Source organism: Osmia lignaria, chromosome 8 (assembly GCF_051020975.1).
Source record: "Osmia lignaria lignaria isolate PbOS001 chromosome 8, iyOsmLign1, whole genome shotgun sequence".
Lineage (NCBI taxonomy): Eukaryota > Metazoa > Arthropoda > Insecta > Hymenoptera > Megachilidae > Osmia > Osmia lignaria.
In genome coordinates, this window is record NC_135039.1 from 13560271 (window position 1) to 13587393 (window position 27123).

General features: G+C 41.7%; 1 protein-coding gene across 7 annotated transcripts in view; it reads left to right on the forward strand.

Moving 5' to 3' along the window:
• The window catches only part of heph (polypyrimidine tract-binding protein 1 heph), a 250812-nt gene that overhangs the window by 71056 nt on the left and 152633 nt on the right, over positions 1-27123 (forward strand). For 3 of the 7 annotated variants that reach the window (XM_034329309.2, XM_034329310.2, XM_076689593.1), the window contains exon 2: positions 24539-24693. The exons of the other annotated variants lie outside the window; for them this stretch is intronic. In XM_034329309.2, the coding sequence (XP_034185200.1) occupies positions 24613-24693 (81 nt within the window). In that variant the 5' untranslated portion in view covers positions 24539-24612. The remainder of the gene's footprint in view (positions 1-24538; positions 24694-27123) is intronic. 7 annotated transcript variants of the gene reach the window in all.

Below are 27123 nucleotides of genomic sequence, written 5' to 3' on the forward strand. Positions count from 1 at the left end.
CCCAAAACATGTGTTCCAGGAGTGGATTCCCCTACTTGGACAGGTCTGCTCTAGGTCAAAGGAGACTTCCGGAGGGAGATGGCGATGTCTCAGGTTCCCTCTTTCCCCATAGGCTTCCCCGATAGGCTTCCACTTCATAGGGGTCTTTGGTCCAAAAAACTATCCTTCATCCCTCATATATTAAACATTTAAAAATGATGACTTTGAAGTTAGTCTCCAAGTGCCGAATGCCTTTATTTAGGATTTGGAGAACTCTATAAACTCAGAAAGTTTCAAGGTGTCCCCTTGGACGGTTCGTAGTGTGAACGAACCTTAACGCCGTGGAGTGAAACGCTCACGAAGGTCAAGGCGAGTTCTCGCCGGAGCTTGCCAAGAAATTCGCCGGCTCACCTCGTGGACGTCCATTGTTCCCGACAATCTGGCGAATCCGTCGATTATCTTCCGGGACTATCCGAGCCCCCATCGCGTTATGGGAGCGTGGGCAGGGTCCGCGAGCAACGGAGAATCGGGTCGCTTTCGTACGGCTGGAGGCACGCTTTGTGTCCGTGATACTGCGAGCTGAAGAGTTATTCCGGGAGCTGGTCGCAGAGGAAAGGGAAAGTTTCTCTTGCGGAATCGATTAATGGAGGCCGTTCTTTATGTCGAAAATGTCCAGAGGATTCATTGAGTCATCCGGTTTGACGTGTTAAAATTATTTTGATAATTTTGGATCATGAACATCTGGGGTGCTGTAATTAATTTTAGAGATATTGGGAATAATTGAGAACTTTTACCCTTAAGTGCACGAAATTGTTTCCTAAACAACTATGATTATTTATTGAATGCAGTTCAATTTTGAATGATAGAAAAAGGAATTTTTTAATAACAATATAAATTGTCACAAAATTTTTATTAATTGGTAATGAGTTTTAATTTAGATAGATAATTCTGAGCATTTAATTGAAGGGTTGTGAATAGTGAAAGGAAGAATTCCCTGAAACTTTTGTCAGAGAATGTACACGGCCACATACCAAGCCACGATTTGAATTACAATCGGCGCATCCCGCCATCCCGTCCAGCCGGTTCGCGTCTCGTTAACCACCCGCCATTCTTATGTAATTTTATGCTAAATTTCTACCATCGTGCACCTAAAATCCCCCGTCCGTCAACCCTTTTCCCATGAAACTGTGCTCGGCGATCTACTTGCTTGATTTTTCATGTCTAAGATCTCCCTCTTTTGTTTTCCCCTTTTACGCCCTGGCCAAAGCTGCACCTGCATTTTCTGCTGTTACATTGTCCTGGAAATTTTTCCAGAATTTTCTAGCCTTTTTCAGTGATCAGTGATCATAAATTGTTATTATAGTCCAAATTTTAGTTTAGTTAAAGTATTTTCCAAACATTTGTATGTGAAATTTCTGTTTATTAATATCTGGGTACCAATGGGACTAATATTTCAATAGCACTAATTGATACTACAAAATTTCCAAGTTGAAAAATGATTTAACAAAAAAATTAAATAAAATCTAAATAAATTAGCAAGCTTTCAATAAAATCCGTGGAAGAAGGTACAATAATGATTGTAAAGAAAAACTGAAAGGTGCAGAAGATTTTTTGTTGCCTTTTGAAAAGGAACGGGAAGATTTCTTCTACTTTTTCTTAGGAAAAAATACTTCAAGTCGGTATAAGATTCTTCCTTCTTCTTTCTTCGAGCACTTCCTTACCACCAGCAGATGAACAGGCATTCTACTTTATCCTCTTGCGGCCAAATGTGTCTCCTCTGTCTAAGAAAGTTTCTTTAAAGTAAAATCGATGCAAAATATTTCTTAAAGCATCCTTTTATAAAGCAGTATAATAGTAATTTTAATAATTACAATGCAAGTGGTAATGTTGCTAATAGTGATAACAGTAAATTATTAATGGTGATAGTGCTAATGATAATGGTACCAATAGTAATAGCGTTAACAGTAATACTACCAATAGCAATGGTGCTAATTATAATATTATTAATGATAATGGTACTAATAGTAGGTTCTACTATAAAGCCTTACCGACCAGAGTCCCCGAAGGTCCGACGTCTGAAAGTCATGGGCATGTTACCACATTACATTGCCAGAAGTATGGTAACTGTATAAAATTTCACAGGGGAGCATGTTTGAAATCGATAACGCTTGGTAAAAATCTGGACATGGCTCGTCGAAGCCCTTTTGGCACAGAAGGTTCTTTGTACCTTCAAAGGAAGCCCCGCGTGAAATCAGATATGGAAAGGAAGGAAAAGGGAATCAGAGAGCGGAAAATCTCGACGAAGGTTCGTTGCTCTCTTCAATGATGACGTTTTCTGATTTTTCACGGTCCCTGGATCTCAATGAATAATTCTATAAAGGAGATACCTGAAAGTTCCAAATTTACTTGCCAGTTTGCTCTTCATTTCTTCAGATTTCCAAATTGAATTCTGTATATGCTTTCCTGATAGCGATATTACCAATAGCAGTTAGGTGTTTAAGGAGTTAAAAGCTTAATCGAATAGGGGGGCCAGGAATAGAGTCAGTGAAAAATGAAGAGCAAGTCATGAAGAAGAAGAAGAAGGAGTTTACTCGAAGGGGACAGGTCGGCTTTAGAAAATTTGCATGCTAATGAGCAGGCCAGCCTGTTCGCAGCTCCTGCTCGCCCAATGAAGTTTCAATTTATTCATGACCGTCACCGTTCCCGTTCTCGGATCCATTATTAATTGTACGCGACGTATAATCCCTGTCGAGGCTGTTGGAACCGGGGAAAAATGACCGTTAGAGGAAGTGAGAAAGTGGACTGATAAATTGTTGTCGTCGATAGAGGTGAAATTTAACGATTCATGAGTCAGTTTACGAATAAACATTATGCCAGACGAATCACTGTCTTTTCAGATTGATTTGTGTTCAGATTTGTTTAATTAATAATATTGAGCAATCGTTAGGTAGATTGAAAGGGATAATGGCCTCTGACGGCACTGGTCTCAAGCTCCGCCCATTTGGCCCGAAGGTAGCCGACAGCGCCCGAAGGTTGAAAGTATCGAATTATATTGTTTAACTTTAATATTTCGTAAAATTTCAACTTACATAAATTTCCATTCGATAATTAAATACTGAAAAATTATTTTTTGAGAGGAGGTGTTCTTTTACTTTTTTTTATTTAATAATAAATTGAATCTTTCTTCGCAAGGAACTAGATATTTGTTTCGTTAGCTAGCAACGTGTTACTTTTTGCACGGTTCTTCATGTCAGCAGCTCTGGCATGGCGATTTCTTCGATCGTTATCTGATTCTTGAATTACAGTTCGCTGATAACAGGTTGCTCAAGTTACTTGACGATTTCATTCTCAGATACCTATAGCGAGAGTCGAAGAAGGTTCACGAAAACATCCATGGACTTTTTATATGGTAATGATATTTAACAATATAAAGTACACAAGTTGGAACTTAAATTTCATTTGAAATTTATTTTCAGTTCAGCTTCCAATTTAACTGTGAATGATTCATATTTCTAGAATTAAGCAAACTTATAATGTGATTCAATCATTGGAAATTTCATGAGGGAATGGGGTTAAAAATGTTGCTTTCTATTACGAGTTCATCCAGAAGGAAACGAGAAAGAGACGAGTTACATTGCGGAGAAAATTAGCGAGCTTTGCGTAATCCTCGTAATCCGCTTTTGTTCCACAAAAATGGCCGGTTACATTCTCCGTCGGGGCCACCGTGAATTTGCATGCGACACCTGTTTCTCGTACCTCAAACCGTCGCCCATTCTGTTTCTATTTGTAAATATAAAGAGTTTCTGATGCAGACTTGACTGGTTCGTTGAATTGAGTAAAAAAGTCTGAAGTAGAAAAAGCTTCCTGTCCTTTTTTTATAATTTTTTAATCACTACTGGTGATATTATCATTAGGGATAGTGCTAGGGAGGATATTGGCAGTAGTGATGTTTAATATCTATAATTTTATCATTAGGGATATTGCTATTTCATTGGTAATGTTGTTAACAGTATCATATTCTAAGTAGTAATATTACTAATTAATAGTAATTATCACTACATAATAGCAGTAACCTTATGAAACAGTAGCAAGTGTTTTGTCCGGAAACAGCATTGATGAAACACGTTGAGACAAATTTTCGAAACGACCACCGTACCACGTACACCCTCCACGCCCATATTAACGTAATTCGCGGCAGCGAACGAGCTTTTTAATTAAAAGTACCCGCGCCGCCATTATCTCGCGGACTTATAATCGCGCCTATCCATCCACCCTGGTCGTCACCTCCTAGCGACCTGGAAGTCGGCCTTTATTCGCCAAGCACGAGACCGTAATGAGTAATAATTCAAATTTCTATGCAGTTCGCGGCGGCACGGCACGAAGGAAAATAGAACGGCTTGCTCTCTGTAACGGCTACGGACGAGATTGTCTCCATTTACCGTGATATAATGCAGGGGCCGTGAATGAAATCTTGTTTTAACGCTTCAGGGATCGAGGATTTTTCACTTGTATCCATTTTAAAGAAGAACCACTGCTTTGTATTCGGCTAGTGTACAGTACCGAGCATGGTAGTGATGCCCCCTCCATAGGCCGGCCCCTTCCTGGACCCCCAGCCCTCTCCATAGGCTGCCCCTTTCTCTGGCGTCCGGCCCTCTCCATAGCCCGGCCCCTTCCCAAGCTCCCACCTCGCTCCATGAGTGGCCACGGTGAAAGTGACGGTAGTAGTGGGAGGTCCCTATGTATACAGGTCCGTGGTCTCCCCTACCACTTGCGTAGAAACGTTTACGCGGGAAAATTTGAATCAGCGTTAACTTTGTTATTCGTGCTCTTCAGTTATATGCTTTAATTAAAATTTTTTTTTTTATTTAAAGTACTTCTACGTCATTCAGTGTCACAGTATTGAAATTTTGACGACGTTACCTTAACTTTTCCTCCGATCATTACCGTGGGTATTAGCGTCCTTGAGCATTTAAGCACAGAGGGGGTTCAAATTCGTAGGTAGCGTAAAACTCAGAATCAGCCAACCGAAAACTCCGTCCCTAACCCCTCCGCAAACTCGTGCGCCTGTCTTTCCTCGCCGTGTCACGTAGAAACTTGGATCGTTGAAGTTGCAGCTTTGCCAACGACAAGTTGGATCGGCGAAGTTACCCACCCCTCCGGTACACGTCCTCTCTTCGAGCTATCGTCGACTTTCGTCTGCTCCGGGAACGGTGGCGGGCACGTTTTGAATCTGTCCCCCGTAGCCGTAGCCGACGTTGGGAAACGAGGGAATTGTCGTTGGGAATCGTGCGTAGAAGACAGGACAAAGGAAACGCCTCCGGGCGACGGGTGGGCCAAAGTGGGCGGTTTAAAGTCTTCTTCCTCCTCTTTCCTCCGCTAACGTTTCCCGCTTCCACCGCGATCCGAGCGAGCTCTTTCGCGGGGCTGTTTTGACACGCTCGTTAGGATAATAGGGGAGATGTTGCTTCTGTAGGTGAAAGGGAGGAAGATAGACGTTTTCGGGTGGTAAGCGGTGAAAGACAACGTTTTACGGCGGACGGGAACAAATTCCTTCAATTAAACTGTTTTTAAGATCAATTTTCAAGGCTGTTTGAATTGCTTCAATAAAATTGTTTAATTAAACAGACTTAATTTATTTTGTAATCAGCTACGTCTGTATTCACCCTTCAGTAAATGCCGCATTCCACCTGCAGGAATATAGCCTTTGTTATTTTATAGAAATTTATTTATTTACAACTATTTTATAAGCACACTTTAATCTTTCAAATCCCTGTTTCATTAAACTACAAGACATAATTTAATTAAAAATTATCCAACGACCGACCGGACGTGTTTCCCGCCCGTTTCGTGCTCCGTTGCGACACACGTGTGGCCCCCGATTCTTGCGGCACGTTCGTGACACCCGTCGACGAAGCCAGCGTTGGCTCGTTGATAAAACACGCGCCGGAAATTCCGGCAAAGGCACCTGTTACGCGACGTCGCGTTTCGTGGTGTTTCAGGTGTTCTTTAACACTTTCCCGTACAAAATTTCACCACCCTGTCGTTTCGAAACGTGGAATCATTTTTTTTGTTTGAAAAATTAATTTATTCGCACCGAGTGAAAGTAAAATGAAAATAAAGAGAATTGCTGTATTAATTAGCGGGCAGAAAAGAAAATTTCTGTATTCATAAAGAAAGTCATTCGAACTTTCACTTGTTGAATAAATTAAAACCCGTACTTGCTCGAAAAAGTAGAAGTTTCAAGCTTGAATGTGGCGTTCGTTCTTATCATTCAACGGTTGATTAAAAACAACGAATTAAGAAGAAAGTTTCACGTTATTACAAAGCTGAAAGGGCAACCACTGGAATTTTATACCAAGAGAAGGCTAGTGGAACGCCTCGTTCTTTCACGTTTTCTCTCCCCAACAGATCCTGACTTTTCCTCTTTTCTCTGTTTCAGGTGAGTTTCCTCCCCGTTTCCTGAGGGACCAAAGACTTTTCGTGGCGAGTCGGGGTGAGTTAAGGCTAAAACTTTCGTAAGAATCCCTCCCGTTGAGGGATCGACAAAGGTCCACCGAGTAGACTCTACTCGGACCAACAATGGAGATGATCTTTCAATTTCCTGTGAAAGATCTTTGTTTCCCTCAGTAAAGTACAATAAATTCACCATATAGATTATCGGGTTTAATTTCGTCCTGCATAAAAATAGAAAAGATAATAGACAAGTTAATTGTTTACGGAGTGAACGAAACGAAACGCCCGTACACGGTTAATTAATTGTCGTTAATTAGTACGTTCCCTCGCCTCCTGTCTCACTTAATCCCCGTCCTGTTAATAATGTCATGGTAATGCCGTTTTTTAATTACGCTCTATTACCTCGCTCTTTTATCACGTTTTTAACCCGTCGCGTTTGGGAACATTTAATTAGTCTCGTCGAACGGTTCACTTTCTGACGAAACAGTCTTTTTTTGTCTCATTTTGTGTAATTTTTCTCACCTCTTGCCAAGCAATTCATTGTTGAAACTCGAATTAGCAGACGTGTTCCTCGATTTAGAGCAAAAACTATTTTACCTTGCCAATGCCAGGACTGACGTTCGTGTGCGATTGGGAAATCGATGAGGCCGTGTCGAGGTGCGCTCTCGAAATTCTAAATAACTGATGGCACCCTTGAGAGCGCCTCGTTTCGCCAGCCCTTTCGGCTTGGAACAAAAAGAAAATGGCCTTGTATTATGTTGGCATGTATCATTTCTTCGCTTACCTAACAGTCCTATTAATTAAACTTACCGTTGAAAAATTATTAAAATTATTTTATCAACGCAAAGCGATTCCTTTTTCTCTAAAAAAAAAATAAAAAAATACGATTCATCGTTCCGTGAATATTATCGTTACTTCTTCGACGGTTGCCGGAAGTTCTCGTTGGAATTTCGGAAAGGAGAATAGAAGGAGGATCGAAAGAAAGGAAAGGGGTAGAGAGTTAAATTGTTCCATTGTTCGACGCGAGTAGAAAGACACCAGCGGAGGAGGGGTGGGTGGGTCGGTTAGAAAGGGGGTGGAGAACGACAAACGAAGGGTGGCAGGCTGGTCTGTGCGTGGAAATTTTCCCCACCTGTTGCCAAACAATTCCCATGGAAACGAAGTTATGGCCACGGTTTCCGCCAGATAAATACCGCGTACACGCGCACGCGTTCCCGGTAACGAGCGTGCAACGCGTACCCACGTTTCCCTTGACAATGTTCATGGAAAACTCGTCCCTGATGTGATTCAAGATAATCACTTGTCATTTACATCCACCGAGAAAGATTGTGTTTATGAATATAAAAGATAAGGGTGCGGGGTTACCCGAAAAATCGAGTCGGTTCTGAAATTTTTTAATAATAAAAAATGACTTATAAATGCGACTGCTTTTCATCCACTTTAAAGAACACATCTAGGCAGCAACCCTTTCAGTCAGCCAATGGCGTCTGAAACGAAATAAAACGCGTTTTAACCGTCATCCTCCACATGTTTCATCCGGTGGTCGGGTGTTAATTGCTTTCGCGAAGGGCGGCTGAACGATTTCAATTATTCCTTCCCTCCACTACTCCACGCTCCTTTCCTCTTCTACTTCTCCCCCCCCCCCCCCCCCCCCCCCGAGTCGTCTGGTATGCTCGCCCTCTCGCCCTTGTTCGTCGAGGTGGAAATGTGTCGGAGGATCAGGAAAAAAATCCGGAGATTTTAATTAGAAGCCTCTCTCGTCATCGCACCGAAGATCAGAGTCATCAGCACAAGGGTCGACGTCGACGTCACAGACGCTCCGCGGGGGTGCAATATACCGTGAGCACCTCGACTCGTCTGCACCCATAGCTCCGCCATCCGTGAAACTCCCCATCGTTTTATGTATATTTTGTATCGTCGTGTGTGCACCTTTGTAAAGGATGTCTCGTTTAATGTCGAATTAATTTTAATTTCCATTTTTCCATTCGCTTGCCGCAAATGTTAAAGGTCATTTGAATATAATTTATCGGCTAACGAAGCTTCGATTATTAATGAAAACATCAATTTGTGAAGCTGTATCGTAAATGAACACGGCCGTATCAAGATGGCTTGATTAATCTTGGCTCATTATTGCAAACGTCTCGTTATTTTCCACAAACTCGAGGCATTATATATCGGGAATTCGTTGCATCGGGTTACGTTTCATTTATAATCATTCCGAAATTGTAATTGTATCGAAATTATTATTGATTCGCCGAACAGATTTGACGATGATTAAAATACACGAATATCGGTGGAAACGATACCCGCACGCATTCGTTTTAAATATTACGCAACGTCGTTAATTGTAACTCGTACCTGTATAATAATTAATACACGCCAACTGGTTTCAGGAATCAGGCTATGAATATATTTAGGAAACAATAACATCAACGAAAGCAGAATAATATCGTATGATAATGTATTCGAAACATGAAGTCATCAATGGTTGAGCTTCATTTTCCACGATTATACATTAAACTCCATTAACAATTGATATCTCTGTTTACAGCGTAATCGAAAAAGTGTTTTTCATGATTACTAATTAGTATAGAATTGCAAACAGAATGATAGTTGATGTATTCTGATAATTACAGTCGGTTGTATGAGTGCATTCGTTAATGGACGTACAGGGCGACTCAAAAGAAATACACCTTTCAAAATGGTAAAAAGTAGAGCTGTGATTTTCCCGGGTATTCGGGTACCCGAATAATAACACGGGTAGAGTATTTGGATAATACATACTCGGGGCACTTGAATACCAGGGGCACCCAAACATCCAGGGCACCCAAGCCACAGGAATACCCCTCTATAACACTATATTCTTGCAACACCTTCTATGGCGAGGTTACGTCCATAAAATGGTTGCACGTGATTCTAATGTGACTAAAGCAAAATACAGTGGCCGGGTTAAACATATTTCTAACAGCATCCCTCGTCCAACCGGCTGGAAGCGTTCAGCCGAAGACAAAGCGCGACCAAGCGTCTTCGCTTGAAGCTGAAAAATAATCGTCCTTCTCTCTTAATAGTTCCAGCGTTCTTTCGCCGCGGCTGCGATGATTTACCGAGCGTACACGGTGTCGTCGGGACACGTCGAGTTAATCGTTATTTCCTGTCCAGCTCGCACGCGAGCCGCTCGAGAAGCCTTCCACGGCTACGGATATCAGCTCCTGCGCGCTTTATCGGCCGTCCGAGAGGGGGTGGCTTAATAATTTACAACGACAAGATACACGCCTCTGTTATTGGCCCATAAAGCATCCCCGCTATGCTTCCACTCGTTTACTCGCCGTCCGTGTTTTATGTCGTCCTCTTCGGCTCTCGCTGTGGGATGAACCGATATGGGATTCTTGGGGAAGGTTACTTCTTCGAGGGCAGCCTATGTACTCCTAGACTGAACGTCACTTTTGTTCCTTTCAAAATTCTTCGTCGCAGATGTTCATTGTCCTGGCTTCCTTTCACTTGGATTCCTTCGAATTTCATCAGCCACTTTTTGATAGCCTGGCAAGGTGATGGTTCAGGTTCTCAGGAAGAGCTAGGGTCCTTTTCTGATGTTTTATCATTCCCTTTCAGTTGGACAGTGATGTTAACAGCAGAGGTTTCTTCTGTCAGGACATTCCGATCTAATCCAGGCCTAAGTTAGACCTAACTAAGTCCAACACCTAGCTACCATTTCTTCAAATCTTCCCAAATCTCATTTTAAATATTCGATACGAGCAACTTTAGCTTTTTGTTGAAAAATAAGGGTACCTGACACCTATGGATGAATAGTTGGAAGGGTGCTACCTTCGTCCTCAGTTGAGTGACGATGCCTCGACTTAGGAGGCGGTCTTAAGTGGCCCCTTAATATTAAGGCAAGCGTTGCTGGTCGTTATTGGCACCCCTGTGCATTAATCCAGTTACGGCGCGCGCCGACCGGAAATTTGTAGGCGGTTATAAATTTTAAAACTTGTTCACGCACCTGCGTTCGTACACCCTACCATTTACCGAGGTGAATCGATTAACCTGAAGTATTTTGCGCATCCATTAGATCGTTTCCGAAGTGTTTACGTATTGAGTTAAGTTTGTTCATTCGTGTCCTTTTGATGGTTAAGTCTGTTGCACATTTAGCAAAGATGTCCAGAAGGACCTGATGGTGGACGCCTCATTGGGGACATGACTCTTCCAGGCGTGTTCAAGCAGAGACTCGGTTGCCCCACAGGGTGGCTGTCATCGTGAAATTTTCCTCGTCTAGCGCTAGGTACAATTCCATCGGGACCTGGACACGTCCGTGTCCAATTAATCGATAATATATTTAATTAACGTTGTTTCGTTGGACGCTACTGGTGGATGTTTAATAAATCGCGTTGAAAAGCGGCCTGTTAGCGTCCTTTACCCGGGCACCATATTATGTGTCAGCTAATGAGAGAGTCAAAGTTAGCCCAGAGGCCGTTCGTGATCCCGATTGGTCGACTATTAACAACGGCCGACCATAACGATCATGGAACGCGCGACAAATACAAATTAATTAATAACGTTCATAAACCACTCCCGGCCGTGGAGTTGCTTTAGCGGCTGGCCCGGGCCAGGGTTAGTTAATACCCGTTAAATTATCTCCGGTACTTACGCGGCGATCATTAATTTACCTTCTGTCCTGCTGCTCTTCGCGTGCACGCAGGACCAAGGCATCTTTCGTGTACGCAGGAATATTAACCGGAAGCTGCTTCAGTGGAGGGTTTTTCGGATTTGCTACACGAAGTAAGATTGTGAGAGATTAGGACTCCCCCATGAATTGAAGTCTGTTGTCTGTAGGCAGAGGTCGTAGGATAAGGTAATGGTTGTCCAGGTTCCTTAGGTAATAAGTCAAGAGCTGGGGTGGACTTGGACTGTTGTAATACTGCTGGGGACACCAGTCCACCCGGTTTTCAGATACTACTTTGATGCTGTCATGGACATCAAGTGTTCCAAACTCTCCAGACCATTTAAACTGGTACTTTTTCTCTGCATAACGTTTGTAATTGTTATAATTCAACGGGGAACAGAGTGGACGTCACTTGTCCTACCACTGCCACGACTAAGTGATTGCAAACCGTCCTTTGTCCTAGGCGGAGGACAGGGATAGTAATTACTCTTAATCAACAAGAGTCAAATGGTGGGATGGTTTGGATTGCGATCATGGTTGGTTGTTTAAATGGACTGAAGACGATGAAAAGGTTGAAATAGATGTTCCATAACAAAGTCTTAATGTCCCTGGGGGATCGATACCTAATGTCCCTAGTCCTATGACCCTGTGATATTTTTCAATCATAGACGTGGTATCTAGGAATAATTCATAAGGAGGGCATGCCAGGACCTAAATAGAACATATATCCTCAGAGTTAGCCCATGTCATCCCCAAACACTGCTCCTTTCATCAGCGAACCCCACTCGTTGAATCAGTTAGTAGGTACCCCTCTTGCCCAGGATACCTGACATTGTTTTTTCCACGTTGTACGAGTTAAACGAAGCATCAAATCGAGCAATAAAATCGAATAGCACGCGGCGCAGCTGAGAGGTCCATCCGGGTGAATGCGACACCTCGCGGTTCCCGGCCGATCGTTAAAGCACCCCCTACGAAACGGCTGCTCGTAAATCAGAACATAGTCGATCGGACATTCGTCACGCGAGCTTTCGGCCCCGATGTCCGAATAAAAGGGACACCGAGCGAACGGTTGCAGCTGGGGGCTGACAGTTTTCACCGTAAAAATGACGACGCCCCTGGCTATTTTATTACAACCTGAGAGCCGGAATCTCAGTTCAATTATTATCAGCCTCTTGTTCGGACATTTCTCCAGGCTGGATTTTGTCGTTCGTGTAACAGAGTGTATACAGGTACCTGTATCGGGCACCAGAACCGACAGGATCAGAATCGAGTCGATGAAATCCGAACTACCCCTAATATAGTCTGCTCAAAAAGTTGTCATTTTTGCCATTACTGCCTCTAGACTCGGCTGGAGGGAAACTGTAGCCCCCTGAACCATCAGGGCTGGATTAGAGGTTCTGACCGCGAACGCGTTAAAGGACCCATCATTCCCCATAAGCCGAGTGAGACTGATTCCAAATGGAAAGGAAAAAGGTAGCTCGAAGTTCGAGTCGAGTGTCGGTGGCACTTAGACGTGGTTCGTTAGCTCCTGTAGATTGCATCTCCCTGGATTTAGCCAGGTTACCTGCCAAGCCTGCACGTCGACCATTACCAGACGATTGCCGGCTCGAGTGCAATTTCGTTTCCGGATATCGAGACTGGTCGCCGCAATTTCTTAGCTGCCACTTAAGTATCTGCTATTTTTCGCTCCCCCTCGCGAGTACACTTACAGTCTGATCAGACCTTTCTTCATTGATGTCGGTCTGCTGGGCTGTTGGACAAATGACTTGATCCATTCCGTAATTATTACGGAACTATTCAAGTGTCATGGTTTTTAGGATTGGGTCTTGAGTGACCCAGCATCCGCAGTCCAGGGATTAATAGATTTGAAAATAGATCACGGATTTATCTGAATTAATGTATAACAAATAACCTGTAAAATATTTTTCCCATTTTTTGATATTTTCAGTATTTACTTTTAAAAAGTCAGCTTTTTACGGAAATCACAAACAGCAAATATCGATCGTTATTTGATACGTGTATTTTTTATTTTTATGTTATAAAACAGTTGAAATTTTGTTTCACCGCGTCTGCCTTTGAAAACTACAGAAAATTCATGATTTATACACGTGAAATTCGAGTTGCAAAAAATATGTCCTACCCCCTCAGGCTTCGGAGGCTTGATTTTTTCCTTCCCCCTCGGTAAACTGTTTAACATATTTCGAAATTCAAAAAGCTTATTTCATAGAGTTCCTCGTTTTAATTAAAACGTTGAAATTGCCGCAACATTTCCCTCGGATATCCAACAAGTGTTGCTCTTCCTTTTTTTTTTCCCCCCCTCAGAGTTGTTACTCATGCGAATCATCGTCGGTATCATTTTTCATGAACTTCTGGCGAGATTAAAATCAATCGGAGACGGTGAAACGGTGAAAGAATGTCGCAAAATGGGAAGGACATCAGTCTCCGGAGAATTTCGGTAGCTCGAGCCGAAGACGAAGCTGTTTCGTGCAGGCGGCGCGCATCGGAAAAGCCATCAGTGTGCAATCGAGTCCTCGTGTGACCACGATCTCTGTCCGATTATTCCGCGGATTTCGACGCGAAGAAATACGAGCTGTCAGGGGAAAACTCTAACACGCTCGCGGTCCACGCTGTCGCGATTCGTGCGAGGAAAATTGCGGGACATCGTTTCGAAATTAGCCTTCGAAAGGCCAATGCTTCCCGTGACCCAGGAACAAAATCTGTCCATATTGAATTTTCTTCCTTCCATAGGATATTTAATTTTGAATTTATTAGAAATTTTGATAAACAGATTTCTTGTATTTTTTTTAAAGAGAAGAATAGGATTTCATACAAAATATGATTGATGTTATTTTAATTACGCCTATTAGGTAGAATCACAAAGTAGAAATGTTTCTAACGTCACTGTCGAACCTCCGGGGACCGTTTGGAGGAAAAGTGGAAAATGTTGGGAAACCTTGGTTGAATTTAATTCCCAGAGGACGGCTGAACGTCCTCTCCCGAGTGTTTTCGATTCCCCAGCTTTTTGCATTATGCCGTGTTTCACCTGCATCCACCTCTTGATTCCCAGCTGTCGTCAAAGAGAATTATTTTCCCTCGATAACGAATTCCATTAACGTAAAAGTGCGTCTTTTATAGATAAGCTTATAAGCTTATTCTATTTTTCTCTCTTCCTCCTCTTTCCGCGTTTCTTGATTGTTCGATGGAAGTTTAAAATCGAAGGTAAAAGCTTCGCGGGTGAAGATTTCATCAGTAATTCAATAACGAAGAAGTTGTATGAAAATTTTCAAAAGGTATAGCTATTATTGAAACGAATCTTTGAGCCAAACGTCAGATGTTGAGCAGCCAATTAAGAATAACGATTCGTGGCAGAGCGTCCCGACGCTATACCGACGACAGGTCGCTATTTCTGACAGTGTGCGTCGTTGATACAGCCTCCAGCTGGCAAGTTTCTATCACCATCCTCCTTCGTAGCCAACTCTGTCCTTGATGGCTAATTAGTTATTACTAATTGCCTCGAGTAGTTCGGCAGTTTCGATTCGTCCCATCGGTTCTAGGGTGTGAGACGCGTTCATGTTTCTCTTGAGGACACCACGTGGTCGAATAAGGGCGAAAATTTTCCTACGGATTTACTATTCTAGAAAGAAACTTTCACCGAGCAGCCTTATTAAACGTCTGCAACAACAGGAACGGAAGTCGAATAAAACGATCCCTTTCGGCAGAATCCATCGACGGGAACAATTGTTCGCTAAGAACGAACAACCAAAAAGGGGGTGGTTAGGGGTTGAAGAGGGTCTCCTCTCATCTAGCAACACGACAAAGGACACGACCGACGATTATTTTATTTATAGACACGCTAATGACCCTCGCTGGAACGGGGAAGTCGTCGGCTCGTTATTTCCTTTCTCCCTTCCAGCTCTTCCGGTTCCTGCGCGTGGCATGGCACTCTTTTAATCGTGCCAGACGTCGATTCGGCTTTCGTTCAAAATTTCACCCACATTCCATTGTTTTTTAATTAATTTGATAAATTATACATCTTTTATTTTTTATTCGTATAAACAAAAATTAAAAATTTATTGTAGTTGAAATAATTTTCAGAGATTTAACAGTTTTTTAATCGTGCAAGACGTCGATTCGGCTTACGTTCAAAATTTCACCCACATTCCATTGTTTTTTAATTAATTTGATAAATTATACATCTTTTATTTTTTATTCGTATAAACAAAAATTAAAAATTTATTGTAGTTGAAATAATTTTCAGAGATTTAACAGTTTTTTAATCGTGCCAGACGTCGATTCGGCTTACGTTCAAAATTTCACCCACATTCCATTGTTTTTTAATTAATTTGATAAATTATACATCTTTTATTTTTTATTCGTATAAACAAAAATTAAAAATTTATTGTAGTTGAAATAATTTTCAGAGATTTAACAGTTTTTTAATCGTGCCAGACGTCGATTCGGCTTACGTTCAAAATTTCACCCACCTTCCATTGTTTTTTAATTAATTTGATAAATTATGCCTCATTTATATTCTACTCGTATAAACAAAAATTAAAAATTTATTGTAGTTCGAATAATTTTCAGAGATTTAACAGTTTTTAAAAAAAGTTCTTTTTCTTGTGGTATAATGAGTTTCTGGTAATTTTATAATTAACAGGATAGAATCTATTTTGAATGGTGTAAAAACGAGTCAAGTGATTCGTAAGGGAATACACGGGCGACCCCGTAACTTTGATAATGCGCTTTGAGTGCAAACTATCCGGGCAAGCTACATTGGAGCTCGTAAAATAATTACCGATCAATCGAATCGGTGTTAATCGGGTAATTAGCCATTAACTGAACCGTATGCTTGATCGTTTGTAACGCGTCCATACAGGAAATAAACCGTGCGAGATCGCGATATCGTTAATTTTAATCTTTCGAACATTTTGCAGCAGCATCGTCGACAACAGTTTTGTAAAATCATCATTACGAGAAGATTTATTGTGTAATTATTGATGTCTGCTGCTTTTTGAATATGCCATTTAACATTCTATAAATCAATTAACATCTAATTAATATTTGAAAATCCGTATCAGGTTCTCATATTTTGTATTGGATACTTAAGACCCGGTCCCGAAATTTCGGGTACCCGGGCGCTCCTAATAATCTACAATCGCATCGTTTTTAAGCTTTCCTCGTTAATCTTTTATTTCGAATCGCCATTAGTCCATCAGAAGAGTCTGAATAAACTGTAGCCTCGTTTAATATCAGCCTCATTATATCGTCGAACGTTCATTTCGATACAGGTGGCATAAATTCCAGCGATTTATTTCAGCCAATGAAACGTTGTTAATTAACAAGTGGGAACCGCGAACGGTATTCCTTTCAATTTTCCAAATTATCCGTGCGATCATGAACGCGACGAGAAAAGGAACGTAGGCACGCACTCCGTTCGTCGCGTTTTAATAAAACGATCAATAGGGTAAAGATAATTTAATGAAACAACAATGTTCGTTATTCACGGCAGAACAATTCGATTTTCCCGGACGCGTTGGAACGCAAAACCGTGTGAAAACTGGCCGTATAACCGGCCTCCTGGTCGTTTACATAGAAATCGGTGCGGGGGCTGATAAACATGGGTCCCCCTCGGGGGGGACGGTGTGCCGATGGTTTTCGATTTTATTAATTGCAGAAATTAATTTAGGCACCGGCGAGCGAACGCTAACGCTTCAATTAAGATTGAACAGTCAATCAAAACTAATTGAAACGGGGATATAGCGGCGTTGATTGGATGTTTTTAAACGTAACCATTAACGGGCCTCGATATCGTTTACAGACACTTTTCATCCACGTGGAAAACCGTCTCGTTCTTTTTCACCCTTTTTTTTTTTGTCGTTGCTGTATCGATGAACGATATTGATGGAACATCGATGGCTTCTGCGGATATTCATGGTGATTTCCAGTCAACCTTTTTTGTTACATTTTGTCGAAGGTTTATTCGAATAAAGAATTTCAATCGATGTTCAATTGATGATGCTTATTTATCTTATGATTTTAAATAAAATTAAAAAAAAAAATAGAATTTTTTATGAAGATTAGTATTTGGAGGGTTAAATATGAAGTATAATCAATTATCGAATTATAAATAAATATTCGCATTTGTGGTCAAAAGAATCACAAGCTCCAGTTAGAACAAAGAACGTCTGAATCTTTTATAGTCTTCAATAAATCCATGCAGACTCCGAATCTGAACGACACGCTTCTCGTTAAATCCCCGTTTCCTTCTTCCAATTAAACCATATTCGATTAATTAAAGACTACAGAGGCGGGAAGTCATGCGCGCAGGACAAGCCTCTCGAACTTACGCCAATTACTCCGAATCCTGACGTTAATCAAGCTTTCGAACCGAGCAGACTACAAACGCATTGAGAACCACTGCTCTTATCAAATGTTCTTTCAATTGAACATCAATAAAGATTGCGTGGATTAATATTAAGTTATTCAAAAGTTAGACCTATTTAAAACTGAGTGTTTTTCGCGTATTTTGTGAGGTTAGGTTGACGCCATATTGAATTCTACCCATAATTCGTCCAATAGGTGGACTAACCTCAAATCTTTAGAATCCAACATGGCGTCAAACTAACCTCAAAAGTACGCTAAAAACACTCAGCTTTAAATATGCACAACTTTTCAACGAATAGATTCCTAGAGCTGAAACTAGTTTTTTCGAACCTCTTTCGTTGAATATTTTTCTAGTATAAAAGCGAAATCAATAATTTTGTGTGCCCCAAAGTAAACTTCAACCGGGACCTAACCTTCTCGCAGAAAGCATAAGTAACGAAAAATCGATCCTTCTGATATCCCTTTTCTCGTAGCCACTCGAGCGTGTTTCCGCTGGCTGGTCGGCGCGGACTTAATCGGAATAACCGAGATTCCTCTGGTTCCCAGCCTCCACGCCAGCCTCTGGAGTACCCAATTCCAGCCCTAACCTCGTTCGTCCTGGTAACTAAGTGGCGCAATCCTGTCGTGGATTCTCTCGTTTCGAAACTTAATCGCGCGGCGTATCAGGATCTCGCGTGTCAGAGAACGATCGTCGACGAACGACCCTCTCGAAGCTAACGAATTGCTTAGCTGCACCGTTTCGCAAACGAGAACATCATTCTCGAGCCATTCTGGCTAGTTCGAAGAAGAAGAAAATGGAGGGTAGTTTTTTCGGCAACGGTGTGCTTTCGGTGGTCACGGAACACGGTGATAAAATTAATTTATAGGGGTTGTTTCCTAGGATTTTCGGCTACGGTTGTGTATCGAGTGTTTCGTCTTCTGAGTAGAGATGGATGTTCGAAACACCTGTTTGCAATTCTACTTTAGAGTTAATTGTAATGTCCGTGTCGTAACAATAGATGAAATTTTTTAAAGGATAATAAACAGGGTTATAGGAACAAAAGAGGAGAAATTAGTACAAAGGAAGCCTGTTCAAAGAGCTGAATCCTTGAAAAATATTAAACAATAAGGTTAAAGGGAATCATGCTTTCAAACGTTGTTCAATCATGCTCTGATTCGCTTCAGACAACTGAAATTAAGCCGTCAAAAGGATCCGAAGAAAGATGGTTTCTTCGATTCCGTGAAAATATCGGCTCCCTTTGAGAATCATCGAAGCTTCCAAAGAGAAGGACGGCACGAATTCGTTAATTCAGTAAACAACAGGGGGTTGCATCCAATATTAAACGGCACTGATACGGAGAGAACAAGATGGAAGTAGGCAGATAAGGGAGGCAGGGACGTGGGGGTTGAAGAAAATGAGGCAAGGTTGCATCGCGATGGGCGGGGGTGTGTTTCTTATCGAAATTCTTAATTAGAAAATTTTAATTATGTTTTGAGGCTTCGTGCATCGTTGGAGAGAGACAGAAGGGGGTAGTTGGAAAGGGTGCGAAAGGAAGGGGGGTTGGAAGGCGCGAACTCCCCTGCACCGCGTTGATAGTGAATTTCTCCGAGATGTAGGAAGACCCGGCGAGGAAACGAGGGGCAAGGGGCGGTTCGAATGCCGAAGGTAATTAAGCTTGCGCCTCATAAAGATCCTCCAAAGACGTTGTCCTTCCGGGGCCGATATTAAATTTCACCTGTGGCCCTTGCCGTTCCCGGTGGATCTGCTTTAGGGCTCGTTGGGATTTCGCGAATGCACCCAGCTGCTGTTAACTGTGCCTATTTAATTTGTTAATTCCTTGGTACTGAAAGAACAGCCGGGGGGTTGAGGATGGAGGTGGTCAAATTTTACCATTCATAAGTAAACTCTTACAATACTGATACGGTAATTAATTAAAAATGATTGCCCGTAAAGAACATAATTAACCACGCGATCGCCTTAAATTCCCTTTGCGAATAAATGTTACAAACAGACTGGAATACAAAAATCGAGAAAGCGTCAGACTACCAGCTGCTCCCGTCCCTTAAACAGCGTTACTTTTTTCACCCCGTCGTCTCTACACCCTACTCTGTCTCTCTCTCACGGTTTTTTATAGAGGTGGATATTTTATTCAGCGGCATCTCGGCCCGTTCGTCTCTCGCGGCGTTTGATATTGCAGTCTCATTGCATAAAACCCGAGGCTTGCATAAAACACGGGCCAGCGTTTCTCGAGCGCGAGCTGACGGCTCGGAAAGACGGTCAGGAACGAGGCTGTGCGTCGTACAGGATGGGGGGGGGGGCAAAAAGGAATCCGTGAAAAAATATTCATCAACTCGAGGATTAAGCGCGACGTCCGTCGTTGAAGCCTTCGCTGTGTGTAGCTTTAGCGTCTAATTTCTGGCTGCTCTTTAAGCACCAGGGACTGTGAGAAACGGGGGGCGTGGAAGCGTATGGAGTAAGGGAGGGGGAATCGCAATTGTCCCTTAATTCAACTGAATATCAGATGAATTTTGAGACACCCTCTATATGGGATAAAGTATGGGGCGTTGTATCGCATAATTATAGACAGTTTATTTTTCTGCCGCCTCGATAAATTGAATCCCAATTGAAACAGTACTTGGTCAGACGTTGTGCACGCCACTGGGACAATTTACATTTTTAGCCAATATTCGAGCCAGTCATTCGCTCGACGGACCGTGACTCGTTTCCGTTTCTCCACGGCCGTTGCTCTCCAATTTTCCCTGTTCATCTGGTCCGCCGCCATCGCGTGTGATTCACCGATTTCGCGTCGTTACGCCGTGTACCTGTTGCCGGATTATCGGGTCGTGCGATGCTCGTGTCCCCCGAGGAGCTGTCTTTTCAAGGACGGAGAAATTGGGACGGGGACTGGTGAATCGAAACGAGAAAGGGTTTAGAATAATCCTGTTCGGGAAGTTACCCCTAAGGGCATTTAATTGTCTGTTTGAACCCTTAGACAATTGTCTCTTCCATGGCGGACAAAAGTGGCATGACGGTATATAAATTATCATATTGAACAATAGAAAGGAAGATGAAGAATTTGGGAAGATTTAATAACGAAGAACGTCTGTTTTCATATCTGAGATTTCATCTGCAGGAAATGTTAAACGCAAGTTTGATCGAGGCTCTCTGCTTCTGAATTGCAGACTAAAACATATCTCTCTGGTAAAACTTGCACGTCGACGATGCCCGCGTTGAAAAGAACTTACGTGAGCGCGAGAATGAGCCAGAGGCTAACTAGACAAAATAACAAAAAGCTCGATTACGATAATCACGTAGTCGAGGCTGGGAACGCTTCCTTAATACTGACTCCGTTAACTGCTCTGCTTCATCCTCAAAGCTGAAAGACCTTCGGGCTAGGAAACGTGAATGGCCTACGATTTTCTGCTTCACCTCTAATGAAAACGATTTTCACCCGTGCATGGTTCCATTTATACATCTAGCCAATGTACGCGCTGTTATGGTGCTTTTAAATTATTAGAATAAGAATTATTTTTCATTCGGATCATATTTAAGAAATTTGTTTTATAATCATAAATACTTTCGTTGGAAGGTCACAAAAATTCAAAGTATTTCCTTGTGTACAATTTCGAGCATAGTAGATTTCTCTAGGGAAAGTGGAGTTACGTCATTTTCCGCGGGACCGCCTTAGGGGCGGGGCAGGAACCTGGGGAAGGGGAAGCCTTTAGGGCGGAGCTCCTGCTCCTACCTGGGGAAGGGGAAGTCTCTGGGGAGGGCCAGAAACTAGCGGAAGGGGAAACCTCCTGTGGGCTAGGGACCCTGGAGGTGGGGGGCATTGCCACTTTCCCTAGAAAAGTCTGCTTTGCTCTACACTGTACAATTTATATTAAGAATAGTTTCTAGAGAACAGGTTAACTTTTAAACATCTGCTATTTCTTAATATATTTCCTGGGATTCGTTCTCACTTATGGGTTCCTTAACAGAGCAATCTTTTCTCATAAAGCTGTTGGTTGTACTATGAATACAAACTATAATTTAGCCTGGGAGTTAGTAGCCCTTCTAAGTGTTAGGGCGTAAGGAAGACCCTTCCTTACGGGACAGTCCAGAGGATCCTCTGGGCACCTCTTACCAGCAAGCTTCTCCCAGTTAGGAAGCGAAGTTAGCCACGGGTCGTTAATTCCGGTATGAATATGCCCGGTAGAAGCGCGGCTAGGCGCTGGACCCCTCTGTTAAGTATGTTTGGAGTGTTGGTTTATTAAGCAGAAGCCGGGATCGTTGATGGGTTCCGTAGCAAGAGATTTTGTTTTGATGTGGCTCGAACCCTTTAGGTAGGCGACCTGTGCGCAGGATGTAACCAGAGACGATGCCTTGCTGACCACCAGGAGTTTGCTGAATCATTTATGAACCTACATTTGTGTACATGATCTTACGTTTCTAAAGTACAGGGTGTCCCATTTAAATCAACCCTTTCAATTATACCTGTAGACGAAACTGGAGGAAGAATATTAATAATATACTTTCGGGCTGACGTTCTGAAAGAAAGGGGACAGTGCCCCACACCTAAAAGTAGTTCTGGGGGTATGGTCCGACATGGGAACACGGTGTTCACGGAAATAGAGATTTTCCGGAAGGTCTTACGTCGGCTTTGCCAGCTAAGCCGTCTTGGATCGTGCGGTTGCAACGTTTCCTTTACCGCCCCTTCATGGACCACCCTGTTTTTCTCTCCATTCGTCGCTGTAACTCGCGGATCGACCACCGTCATCACGCGACACTAATCTAAGTTTCGAACCTCTGATCCCTCCATAAGGTACGTGTTTAACACGTCAACAGCCATCTTTAATAATATGGCACATTATTTTTATCTTCACTTTATTGTAAATGAAGGTACACCTTCGGTCATCGATACACCTCTTCCGCAATAACCAACAACTCGCGGGAATAAAGTTTGATAGCATCCCTGTACTCTCAGAATTTTACAGCGTTGAAAATTTCCCCGGTAACCCCGCCCCCTCGAGCACGTACGCCGCAACACGCCTCGGCTACATCACGCTAAACCGTGTAACTAAACCTGTAAACCCTCGTTCCGCCGCAATTTTATGTCCCGGGAACTTCCCTTTAAAACCACCCGCCGACCTAACCCGGCCCAACTAACAACGGAACAAAACTCGCCTAACCGAATTTCAAACATGACCCCGGTGGCTGCTTCTGTTCTCGTGAAACTCGGTCGATTTTCTCGTTGCATCCCGAAGGATTAAGCTGATCGTGTTCGAGGAACACTTGAGGGGGGGAATCGTCGATCCGATTTCTTGGAAACTGATTTCGGGGGAATTTAAGAGAGGCTGCCAGATACGTTCAGCCGGATCAGCACGCACTCCCGTGTTTTCATGTAAATCGACGGCTTAAGGGCTTGATTGGTTGGTCGCGGCCTTATTAAACTGTACTCAGAGCGGTTTAATTCGTAATGGGGATCGTCGCCGTTTCGAATCGTGACCTAAATATGATTGTTGCTTTTAGAAGGACGTGGAATTTCGATCATGGTTTTTTTCCAGATATAGGATTCAAAAATTTTTTTATTGGAAAACGTCCAGGTTGAAGGGATGACAATAGCCCTTCAATTTTTTATCCCCCTCCAAAAATAGCTGCTTCTACATCATACGGTCCATAATTCTAGCGAATTTCCATTGATCTTAATGGATCAGCGCCTTAATTGGTCGCCGTTAATTGAAACGCGGTCGCGAGACCGATGGAAGTCCCGAACCGAGGAAAAGCGACGAGTTCGGAACAATGTTCGTGCGCGAGGCGTGTCGCGTTCGAGCTGAGAAAAGTTCGGCGCAGATAGGTCGTCGCTGCCTTTGTTACTACCTTTGTTGTTCAGCGAGGATTTAAGATAAGGGCGGCCGCGCTTTGTTCCCGAACGCTCGTCGTCGCTCGAGTTTGCTGATTGCACGCGTTGCTCGCTTTCACGGAGACACCGGTACGTGTTGCGGGATTGTGAGTTTCTTTTCTTTGAAACGCGACGGAGAGGTTGTTCTTCTTCTTTTTCACGAAAACTTGTATCGTTCCGCGAGGGATAAAGATTTCAAATGTGGGTTTATAATTTCTTGAGATCTCATCTCATCCCTAGGTAAACGCAATTGAAAATTTCATTAGATAATATTTATATTTTCTTGAAGTTTTATTTATTATTTTTCCAATATTTTGTTATTTCCATTATTCGTTATTTCAAATACCTAATAAAAATATTTCTAATTAGATAAGTAACCAAATTTCAGTATTTTTAATTTTAGTATTGATTTATTGATTTAGTATTGATTTTAGTATTGATCATTTTAGGGGGAGTTCTTTGTACAGTATCAGAGCATTATTCTGATGATTTTAAATTTCAACCATCTTATTTTGGATGAAGTATGAATTTATTTACTCAAAGTCAAAAAGATTCTGATTTGTGCCCAATGTGTTGCAATAGATAGATACATTTGTGTCATGTTCTTTGTTCGAACGGACTGTTTGTAGGATCACGACGAGAATGCAACTGTTAAACAATAAAGTACAATTTTATACGACGTTCACTAAGAGTTTCGGTAATAAAGTTGAAGATGTACGCACGTTGGTGTGACCATCGTTTCGAAACAAAATATCAAAGTTTATAAATAGTCGAAGTGAATTACTGTTTTATTCGTTGCAGAACGTGTAAAATTCGATGTGGTAACGGGGTCAGTATGACCGAAATACGATGCGCGAAGTTTAGGCTTGATGAAAGGAAAGTTCCTGATGCATCTTCGTGGTTTATTACAGTCGTAAAGTGTATTTGTACCTTGAAGCATGTGTAATAAACGTGTAATATCTGTGTTCACACGTATGCTTGTGTGTCATAAATCAATATTATTTGTACGATGCATGTATGAATTTATAAATGGCTATGACAATTTTCTTTTAACTATTCTAAATTAAAATTTTTTTTTCTATTAAACAAAATTTTGAAACATAGATATTCTATCAAATTTTCTTGATAGTTTGTCATTCCTGTTATTGTATTGATTTTCATTGAACGTGCTCATCTGACGTACCACCATTTTTCTATGTTTCAGGTAGGTCTAGTAAGCAATAAATTGATTTGTGTTCTGTGCACGAAGGGAAAGTACGTGCGAAGATTCTAGACAGTATGATGATGGCAAACCTACCCCCCGTTATGCTGCCACCCCTAACCGACTATGGGATGCTGACTCCTACCCTCGGAATAAAGGTGAGTCGCGATGATCCACTTTGGATTGGCAGCGAATCGCGTCGAAATTGTTCTAACTACTCGATTCGCGCGCCTCTTAAAACGTTACTATCCATTTTGAGATCAAATTGAAACAGTTGAAATAAAAATAGGGGAAGAAAAGTGGTTGGTGCTTGGGGTAAGTGAATCATGTGTCGTATCTTTTCTCAATTTTATGTGTCAATGGACCACATGGTGTAGTTTAACACGTTTCGTCTAAATAAAAAAAGAAAAAATATTTTTATATCTTTTGTTTCTTAAGGTGGGTCACTGATAACCCATTGTGCAGAGGACGTGTTAGACAGCACCACTTGTTCTTGTCACGACGATGTTGTGATGCTTTGAATGTCTGTTTATTTTGACGTGAAACAGGCATGCTTTTCAATTTCTTTCATTATTAGTATTATTATTATTATTATTAATTTGAGCAATGTAGGCAATTTTAATTTTGATAATGAAATTCAGACTTGGAGGGATTTAAAATATTTCCTATGCGATTGTCTGTGTTTCGAAAAAGCACAGTGAGAATTTTAAACAACTAAATAATTAATAACTAAAATTCATGGCACGGGGTGGTCTTAAAAAGAAGCTAGGGCATTTGATTGCCAATAAAAAACGTGGAGAAAGCCATTCTCTTCGGTTATCGCCTTTCATCCAACGTGCTTTTGTACCCCTGTCAGCCACGTTCGACTGGGTCGCTGTAAACCACCGGATATTAATTAAAATTCCTCTGGAAATACTTGGTAGGGACGTGTGCCGATGTATTCGTCGACGACGCGTCTAATTTACTACACGATTTTCCACGTGCTGCCCTTGGAAAATGGAAACGTGCATCGATTGCTTCGTGGTTGTCGCGTTAGTTGATGCTTCGAATCATTCCTCTCACTATTACCTTCATATTTGACTGTTTCACGTTTGAACATCGATAACTCGGCTGGTTTAATTGTTTACGAGCTATTGCAACTCTGATATTAATATCAGACCTCTTGTATCTTGTGGAAATGTCATAAATGTGTAGCATGTTCCAGTCGGTCGAGCTTCACTTTGGGTCACACGAAATTATTGATTTTGTTTTATACTTTATAAATATTCGACGAAAGAGGTTTCAAAAATACCAGTTTCAATTTTAGAAATGAAAAATCGAACGTTTTTAGCGTATTTTTGATTTCCATTAATCATCTGATTGACATTTGTGGTTATCCCGCCAAAATGAGCGCCACCTATATGCATCTCTTTGCTCTCATTGGACGAATTATGGGTAGAATCCAATATGGCGTCAACCTAACCTCAAAAGTACACTGAAAACGTTCAGTTTTCCTCGGATGGATTTCTAGAGTTAAAACTGATATTTTTGAACTTTTCTCATCAATAATTTCAGGTCCTGGGTGGAGTAGAAAAAATTTGTTGCCAAAATCGAACGCTTTTAGCGTATTTTTGAGGTTAAATTGACTCCATATTGATTTCCATTAATCATCTGATTGACATTTGAGGTTATCCCGCCAAAATGAGCGCCACCTATGTGCATCTCTTTCCTCTCATTGGACGAATTATGGGTAGAATTCAATATGGCGTCAACTTAACCTCAAAAGAATACTGAAAACGTTCAGTTTTACTCGGTTGGATTTCTAGAGTTAAAACTGATATTTTTGAATTTTTCTCATCAATAATTTCAAGTCCTGGGTGGAGTAGAAAAAATTTTTTGCAAAGTCTAATAATAGAATCTCTGGCTTCTCCAACGGTCCTAACATAAGGGAATAAGGGCGCGGAATTACAAGCGATTCGAAGCGGGCATTCGGCAATTAAGAGGAATCCCAGAAGCTTCGGCGTGATTTTATCACGGCCTCATCTCGAAGAATACGCCATTGTAGTCCGATCGTGTTCTTTCTCGACGCGATAACCGTTCTCGTTACGCCGGCTTATAAAAGAGAAATGCAAAACAGGCCTGAATGACGGAGGATGATTCTTTCGGGCAAACTAGGACGAAAAAGTTGAATAACATCAGGTTAGTTAAATGTATCACCATCGTTTCAGTTGAGAAAATTTAAAAAGATGAAAACGGACTCGCATTTCTGCAATTTTTATGTTTGCATTTGTTGACGATCGAACAGTAAATAATTTATTTGCATTCAAGTCCAACTTCAGTTTCAGGGAAACTTTGTTTATAATTTTCAATATTACGAATCCAATTTTGCAACTGAGATTAGGAAATTTTGCAATTTTGAAATTAGCAAAATAATAACCCGAGCCTGCTAATTTCACTGTAATTATATTTCATTCGGCCGGGAATGACCCCAGAGCGAGGGCGGTTACAAGGCAAAGTTAAATTGCTGAAGCAACAATTCATGGGGAACCGTAACACTTTGGATTTCTCCAAGGGGTACAACTTTTTGACTGCTCGTCAATAATTCTGGT